Here is an 8,557-nt window from a genome sequence, read left to right on the forward strand (position 1 = left end):
AATAAACAAAATCTTTAAAAATAAATAAATGAATGAATGAATGATTGGTTGGTAGAATTCACCAGTAATGCCATCTGGTTTTGGACTTTTCTGTGTTGGGAGATTTTTGATTACTGATTCAATAATCTCTTTACTTGCTAGAAGTCTATTGAGAATTTCTCTTTGTTCTTGAGTTAGCATCGATAGCTTATGTGTTTCTAGGAATTGGTTCACTTCATCTAGATTATCCAACTTGTTGGCTTAAACAGGTATTCAAAGTATCTTTTATGATCCCTTTTTACTTCTATAATTTCATTAGTAATATTCTCTTTCATTTCTGATTTTAGTGAGTCTTTTTTTTTTCCTTAGGAAATCTGCCAAAAGGTATGTCAATTTTGTTATCTTTTCAAAAAAACCAAGTTTTGGTTTTGTGGATTTTCTCTATTATATTTCTATTCTCCACTTCCCAAATCTTTATTTCCTTCCCTCTGCTAGCTCTGGAATTAGTTTTCTTTTTCAGTTCTTTAAGGTGTATAGTTGGGTTATTGATTGGAGATAATTCTTTCTTAATGTGTGTGATTATAGGTATATATTTCTCTTGTAGCACTGCTTTTGCTCCATCCTGTAAGTTTTGGTGTCTTCTGCTTTCGTGTTCATTCACCTCTTAAATATTTTCTAATCTCTCTTGGTGATTTCCTTTTTAATCTATTGATTGTTTAAGAGTGTGCTGTTTAATTTCCACATATTTGTGAGCTTTTCAGTTTTCCTCCTGTTAATTATTTCTAGTTTCATTCCATTGTGATCAGAAAAGATTATGATTTCAGTCTTTTAAAATCTATTAAAACTTGGGGCACCTGGGTGGCTCAGTCAGTTGGGCATCTGCCTTCAGCTCAGGGCCCTGGGATTGAGTCCTGCATCAGGCTCCCTGTTCATTGAGCAGTCTGCTTCTCCCTCTCTCCCCCTCCCTCTCCTCTTCCCTGCTCATGCGCTCTCTCTCAAATAAATAAAATCTTAAAAAAAATTATTGAAACTCATTTTGTAGCCTAACATGTAATCTGTCCTGGAGAATGTTCCCTGTGCACTTGAGAAGACTATATTCTGCCATTGTTGGGTTGCATGTTCTATATACATCTGTTAGGTCTCATTAGTTATGGTGTTTAATCTTCTATATCCTTATTGACTTTTTTTTAAAGATTTTATTTATTTGAGAGAGAGAAAGCAAGAGACATGAGTAGAGGGGGGAGGGACAAAAGGAGAGGGAGAAGCAGACTCCTCGCTGAGTAGGGAGCCTGACACAGGGTTGGATCCCAGGGCCCTAGGATCATGACCTAGGCAGAAGGCAGATGCTTAACCCACTGAGCCACCCAGGCACTCCATCCTTACTGATTTTCTATCTAGATATCCTGTCCCTTATTAAAAATGGGGTATTGAAGGCTCTAATTAGTATCGTAGAACTGTTTATTTTTCCCTTCAGTTTTGTCCATTTTTGGTATATGTTTGTTTTATTTTCTTTCTAATTCAAGTTTTTTGTCAATATAGAAATTCCTTCTTTGTCTCTTGTAATCTTTTTTGACTGGAAGTCTATTTTGTCTGACGCTTGTATGACCATCCCAGCCCCCTCTTGGTTACTGTTTGAATGGAGTACATTTTTCTGTCCTTTCACTTTCAACTTATTTGTGACTTTGTATCTAAAGCGAGTCTCTTGTAGATAGCATCTACATGGATCCTGTTATCTCCTTTAAGCTTTAAAGTGCTTGGATCCATTCTTGTCATAGAAAGCTCAGGAAATACATGATGATAAGTATCATGATTGCCACAGTCAGTTTTGCACAGTCCACTCCAGTATCTACCTACTTGACAATTTCAGAGATGGCCAATGTATGGTCTCATTTCTCCTTTTCTACCACAAACCCACCAGGTTAGGGAGTCTATTGTCAACCCATTCTGCAGGTGAGAACAGGTGACAGAGAGAGACTATCTGCGGGCATCTAGCTTACTGTCCTCCACTCAGCCTGCGCTGCATTCTGAACCCTCTCAGCCTCCCTCACCCCTGGACAGACAAGCAAAGAGGAGTCATAGGTGCCCTGGTGCTGACACTACATTTGTTTTGCAAGGATGGGCCGAGAGGGAAGGCAGCTCACCCAAGTCACATGGCTGGCCTGTCAGCCTTGCCCATCAGTCTTGCCCATTGGCCTTGCCTGTCCAGCTCTGAAGGTGGTCTTTCAATCCAAGGAGTAAGCTAGTGAAGATTCTCCTACACCCTGGGGTTCTAGGTAGCATGTCTCCCCAGGGTTGAGGGTGCTTCATGTCAGATTGCCACCAAGTGCTGAACTCTGGTGCCTGCTGTAATGGAGGGTGCTCAGCCTTGCGTGCTGCTCTGATGCGTCCATGTCATGATTCTGAACTGCTGTCTCTGAGGCCTGGCCCCAGCTCCTAGCTGGTGAGGAAGCCTCCCCTGTGGTCTAGTGTACAGGCATAGGCTCTAAAGGCTCGCATCCAGGTTTAAATGCCACTGGCTCATGTCATCCCTGGGGGAGTGTGAGCAGCCCCTACCTGCTTGCTTGCTGGTAAAAAGGCCCAAGGAGAGGGACAGTGAGCAACGTCCAGGCACAGAGTGGACTGCTCAGACCTTGACTTTCTTGCCCTGTTCACAAGGCTCCCACACAGACCTTTCAGGAAGGTATTAGGATATAAACTTGGGGTCAGGGAGCACTTGTGGGTGGTTCTTGGGGGTGAATCCCCAGCCCTAGTGTGGTGGGAGGACCTGGCTCTTTGCACATGCCAGAAGGGCCTCTCCTCTGTACCTCCGTCTGCCCAACTTCTCTCCCAGGAAGCTACTGCCTGAGGGGTGGTGGTTTCCGCCACCCAGATGGGGCTGTCACAGCATCTTCATGTGCATTAGTGTTGCTGGCTCCAGTCAAGCTCCAAAATTGATGCCAATTTAAATGTCAGTTGCTTTGAGGATGGTCGGCTGCCTCCCCGGAAGGAGCTAACAGCTACACAGCTGAGTCTTATGCCAGACTCTGAACCCTTGTGTGTCTATGCTGCGTTTCTGTTCCCTGAAGGGCTTATTTCCAAGAGTCCATGTGTGAATGCACACACACAGGCACATGCTTATTTCCACTTTCATGTCTCTGCTTTTACAAAGTCCCTGTCTTGTCACCCATCAGACATGTGACCTTGAGTGAGGCCCTGGACCTCAAAGTTCTGATGTTGGTATCTGCAACATAGGGGTATAGAGCGTGCGTGGAGAGGTCACGTGAGGGTGAAACTGGGTGCACGAGATATAGTACAGTAAAGCCCTCAGGGTCATCATGTGACAGGGATAACAACTGTTGTGATGTGAGGGCTCTGGCATGTGTGCTGTGTGCCTCAGGTGTTGTCAGCGCATGGACTCTGTGCCACATGCAGGAGCCGGTCTGGACCCGTGCATCCGTTGCTGACCAGCCTGTGTCTTATTTCCAGTTCAGGACCTCAAGGGGCTTGGCTATGAGAAAGGGAAGCCTGTAGGTCTGGTGGGTGTCACGGAGCTGTCAGATGCCCAGAAGAAGCAGCTGAAGGAGCAACAGGAGGTAAGTCTGTGGGGCAGAGCAGACAGGCTCCAGAGGGGCTGGTGGAGTATTGTCCCCTGCCTTGTCTCACAGTTCCACGGTCATGTCATATTCTTTCTGAGCTTCTCTGCGTTGAGTGGATCCATTTCAGGGGAGAGGTCCTTGGGCAGGCATGTCCCTGTCAGCCCCATCCCACCTCCCAAAGGCCTTCCCCAGCCTGCATTGAACCCAGAGTTGAGGCCTTCTCACACTGCCTGGGCAGTCCCTAGGCTGGTGCTCTACAGCTGCACCCCACCCAACGCAATTGTGGGCTATTCCTGACTAGGTAGGCTCCATTTTAGTTTTCTGTCCACTATCCTCCAACATCCAGTACAGGACAGGCCTGGCTAGCACTGGGTGCCCTGAACCATGTGACAAATGCTCATTTGATGTTGGGCTGTGTTGGAGTGAGAGCTGGCTTTGCTTCTCTGCTGCTTTCCTGGGGAACTACAGGTATCCATCTGTTGGTCCTTGAGGACAGCTCACCCCAGTCACCTCCTTCAGGCTGGCAGCTGTGCCACCTCAGCCTCAACCCTTCTGTGGTCAGGGGCCTGTGGTACCCTCCTTTGGTCCATAGCAAGGGTATCCAGGACATGCTGTGCTCCAGGCCAGACTGGGTGAAACAGAGAAGGTTTCTCCTTGCTCAGCACAGGGATTCAAAGAACCCAGGGCATGCACAGATACAAGACTTTGTATCTTCTTGAGCACTTGCTCCAAGTCTTGCTCATGTGTCTGTCCTAGGAGGGCAGAAAGTGGGAAGGAGGGATCCCTGGGTGGCGCAGCGTTTGGCGCCTGCCTTTGGCCCAGGGCGCGATCCTGGAGATCCGGGATCAAATCCCACGTCGGGCTCCCGGTACATGGAGCCTGATTCTCCCTCTGCCTGTGTCTCTGCCTCTCTCTCTCTCTCTCTGTGACTATCATAAATAAATTTAAAAAAAATAATAAAAAAAAAAAAGCGGGAAGGATGAGGGCACCTGACATGCATAGGTAAGGCAAAGGGGCCAGCCCCCTGCACATGTGGTACGTGGCATTGCTCACTGGTATGTGCCGCCCACAGATGCAGCAGATGTATGACATGATCATGCAGCACAAGCGTGCGATGCAGGACATGCAGCTCTTGTGGGAGAAGGCCCTGCAGCAGCATCAGCATGGTTACGACAGTGATGAGGAGGTGGACAGTGAGCTGGGCACTTGGGAACACCAGCTGCGGCGCATGGAGATGGACAAGACTCGGGGTATACCAAGGAGCACCTTGTGGGTGGAGTGAGAGGGTACCTGGGTGAGGCCATGCCCTCTGCACCACAGGCTCAGGAAGCCTCACTCACCTGCTCAGAAAGGCACCTGGAGGCACCACCTGCCCAACTTGTATGGCCTTGAGCAAGAGACTTGGCTTCTCTGTCTCTGTTTCCTCTTTGGAAAAGAGTAGTTCTCTAAGTGTTCACTGCTGTTTGAACATGGCACTTAGGAGGGCTGCCTGTAGGAGCAGGGTTTTGGGTCAGGGTCTACCCCTCATTCTCATACGACTCCCTGCACCCTGCCAGGATTCATATCTGTGTTGGGGGGCCACCCTCTTCTCTCACTTTTCCTGCTTCTCTGGGCAGAATGGGCCGAGCAGCTGACAAAGATGGGCCGTGGCAAGCACTTTATTGGAGATTTCCTGCCACCAGATGAGCTGGAGAAGTTCATGGAAACCTTCAAGGCCCTGAAGGTGAGCTGGGAGGGTCTCCAGGCACCAACCCCTGCTGTGGGCTATCCAGCAGGCAGCCACTCAAGTGGCCCAGCTCCTCCTGTTAGCCTCACGAGGCAGGCGCCTGAGGCAGCCTCAAGGCCCCCCTCATTCACAGGAGAAGCTGGGCCCTCTTGCCCAGGAGGCATCTGTTGATGATAGACACCGTCTGTGGAGGGATTTAGCAAAAAGCAGCTCAGCTGCCACTTTAGAAACAGTTCCCAAGCCTTCAAGGAAATTCTGCTTTCAGTGGAGCCAATTAAGTGCAGTTTATAGGCAAAGCGTTCCTCAGGCAGAAGCCCCCATGGACTGGGTTCTCCAGAAGAAGAACTTCACATTCCTCCCATGCTGTCATCATGCTTCTGAGGAGAGACAGCTGACGGGGCACATCCCATGTTATCTTTTGGGGGATTTTTATAAAACTGCTTTTGTACCACGTAACCTCATTAACAAGGCAGTCACCTGTGCTTGCTTCAGCAGCACATGTACTAAAATGGAAACGATACAGAGATTAGCATGGCCCCTATACAAGGATGACATGCAAATACATGAAGCGTTCCATATTTTTGAAGACCATGGGTGGGGGACATTTGTCATAAATAAACAGTACCCCCCCCCAAAAAAAAAAAAAACAACAAAAACAAGGTGGTCACCTTATTGACCACATCTTCTCAGCATTCTGTGCAACGAATTGCCCTCGGAATGTAGGGTTTTTCTTTGTTGATGAACCATTAATCTTTCCCGTGGTGGGTAAGGCCTGTATGACTCATCACTTTGCCCTCTTTTACTTTGCCCAAGCAGCTTGGTACAAAGTCTGGCCCTGGGGACCCTGAAAAGGAACATCTTGGTCTGTTGTCAAGGAATCTGACTTGGTACAGAGGATGCAGTTGGGCAGGTGGTCCCAGCAGTCAGTGAGGCCATTGGTGGTGGGTGGAGCGGAGTCTAGTGTTCAGGCCAGTGCCAGGGCCTGGGACAGTTGCAGCCCCGGTAGTTGACAGCCACCTCTTTGCCCTGCAGGAGGGCCGAGAGCCTGACTACTCAGAGTACAAGGAGTTCAAGCTGACGGTGGAGAACATCGGCTACCAGATGCTGATGAAAATGGGCTGGAAGGAGGGCGACGGGCTGGGCTCAGAGGGCCAGGGCATCAAGAACCCAGTCAACAAGTGAGTGTATGCACCATCTGCAAATCCTCCTGCTGGCATCAGGCTGGCCCCCTACTCACTTGGTCCTGTCACCCCCCTGCAGAGGCACCACCACAGTAGATGGAGCAGGCTTTGGCATCGACCGGCCAGCTGAGCTCTCCAAGGAGGATGATGAGTATGAGGCCTTCCGCAAGAGGATGATGCTGGCCTACCGCTTCCGGCCCAACCCCCTGGTGCGTGTGTCCCCAGCCCCCACCACAGCTCCTGGCCAGGCTGTCCAGAATCTCAACAGGGGAGTGGCAGTGCTGGTAACAGAGCTGTCCCTCCTTCCCCAGTCCAGCTAGTCCAGGTCTCACTAGCAACTCTTCCACCTCCCTCCCCTCTGGAGAATGTGAGCTCAGCTTTCCCTGGCATGTTCTAATGGGCAGGAGGAACTGCTATCTATGGCATTGACCCCCTTCCTGTGTTACCTTTTTTGCCTCCCACAGAACAACCCCAGACGGCCTTACTACTGAGTATTCTGGAAAAACCACAAATGTATTTTCCAAATGACCGACCATCCCTGGACTGTGGAATGTTCCGGCCTGCATTTCTACCTGCCCTTCCTGTTATCTTGAGTGTCGTGCCGTGTATTAAAGTTCCAGTGCTTGCCTACCATGGCAGCCTGGTTTTGCCATCACCAGAAACCCCTCTGTTTCCTTAGCAGCGGGGCTGGACTGGGCAGCTGGGGCTGGGATGCTGCTGGGAAGATTCCCTAGTGCCTAAGAAATACAAGAGAACCACCTAGACCTTTGCCTATGGGGCCATCATCAGCCTAGGTTAGAGTTGGGAGGATCTACAGACACTCTGAGAGGGGCTGGTGGCTGATCAGTTAAGACCTGGCTGCACCTGGACGAGGGGCATCAAGGATCTTCCAGTGTAGCACTGTGCTGCAGGAGTTAGGTTGGAAGGGGTCCCAGGACACTGCCCAGCTATCCTCAGATCTGCTGGGCAGGTGGACCTAGGGCACGCCTGTGCCAGTCATCTCACCAGCAGGTGGCGCTGACAGTGCAACTAGCCCTGCAACTAGCCCTGGGTCCTGCCAGTGGGTTGGACACATGAGGCCCTGGGGCTCATGCCTCTGGGGGACTACTTTGTGGACAGATGAAGCATGCCAGGTGCTCCCTCCATTTCCAGATTCTATGCTTCACATTTGTGCCAAGACCACTTGGGGATCTCACTCAATTGCAGCTGCTGAGTGAGCAGCTTGGGTGGGGTCCCAGGAATCCAAGAGCCCAATGCTTAGAGTATGTGCCTAGTGGGTCCTGCTCAGCCCCTTTGGGCTCATGGGCTCTGAAGACTCCAGCTGGAATAGGGCTTCTGGGCCAGCCTGCATTCTCTTAGTCATTCAGTCATTCAGTAAACAGCACCAATTATGTGAACTGGATGGATAGGATCTGCTCCCTGGCAGCCAGTCTTTTTTGTGTACATGGCAGTGAAGCTGAAAACCGATAAAACCAAAGAGGAACTGGGTACTCTATTAGAGGCAGGCTTGGGGTGGTGGGGGTGGGAGGGAGATGCATCCAGGACTGGGGGGTCTCAACAGTAAAGCCCAGCCTGGGATGACATATGCCACCCTGTCATCCCCTTCATGGACATTGTTCCCGGGGCAGGGCAAAGAGTAACATTCGCATGTGTGGAGGCTGCCCAGTGGTCCTGGGTCTTTACCACAAGAGTAGCTCTGGGGGAAAAAAAGTAGCTCTGGGCAGCCAGAAGCTCCACTGATGGTGACCCTAGGCCTTGGTCACAGGCACCTTGCCATCCAGGTCAAGGTCACCCTTCAATTGAATTAGTAACCTGGAGGCTCTCCAGATTCAGCCCATGGACTTGACTCCCAGGCAAGTGGAGAGTTGGAAGAGAATGGCACCCAAATCAGTGTGCATGTATAGGCATATCCTGAACACAGGTGCAAGGCCAGGTTGCTAGACAGAACCGGATCAGACACCCCTGGCTCTGCAGGGGTGGGCTAGGGTGGCAGGGCTTCCTGGAGGAAGGGATATTAGGATCTGCTTTAAGGGGTGAGGAAATACTAGAGGGTCCATCTTGCAGACAGAAAAGAGGCCTGGGGGTGTCAGCACCAC

General features: G+C 50.2%; 1 protein-coding gene and 1 non-coding gene across 2 annotated transcripts in view; both read left to right on the forward strand.

The window, feature by feature from the left end:
• The window catches only part of SUGP1 (SURP and G-patch domain containing 1), a 31,834-nt gene extending 24,711 nt beyond the window's left edge, over nt 1–7,123 (forward strand). Inside the window, exons 9-14 of the mRNA XM_055343785.1 lie at nt 3,445–3,551; nt 4,627–4,804; nt 5,171–5,277; nt 6,313–6,458; nt 6,541–6,670; nt 6,926–7,123. Of these exons, the coding sequence (XP_055199760.1) occupies nt 3,445–3,551; nt 4,627–4,804; nt 5,171–5,277; nt 6,313–6,458; nt 6,541–6,670; nt 6,926–6,952 (695 nt within the window). The 3' untranslated portion in view covers nt 6,953–7,123. The remainder of the gene's footprint in view (nt 1–3,444; nt 3,552–4,626; nt 4,805–5,170; nt 5,278–6,312; nt 6,459–6,540; nt 6,671–6,925) is intronic.
• On the forward strand, nt 5,760–5,863 carry LOC129522636 (U6 spliceosomal RNA). Its single transcript, XR_008666936.1, has one exon. It is a non-coding gene; the product is annotated as a U6 spliceosomal RNA (small nuclear RNA).
• Nucleotides 7,124–8,557: the final 1,434 nt, after the last annotated feature.

The sequence above is a fragment of the Nyctereutes procyonoides genome, unplaced genomic scaffold, assembly GCF_905146905.1.
Source record: "Nyctereutes procyonoides isolate TBG_1078 unplaced genomic scaffold, NYPRO_anot_genome, whole genome shotgun sequence".
Taxonomy (NCBI): domain Eukaryota; kingdom Metazoa; phylum Chordata; class Mammalia; order Carnivora; family Canidae; genus Nyctereutes; species Nyctereutes procyonoides.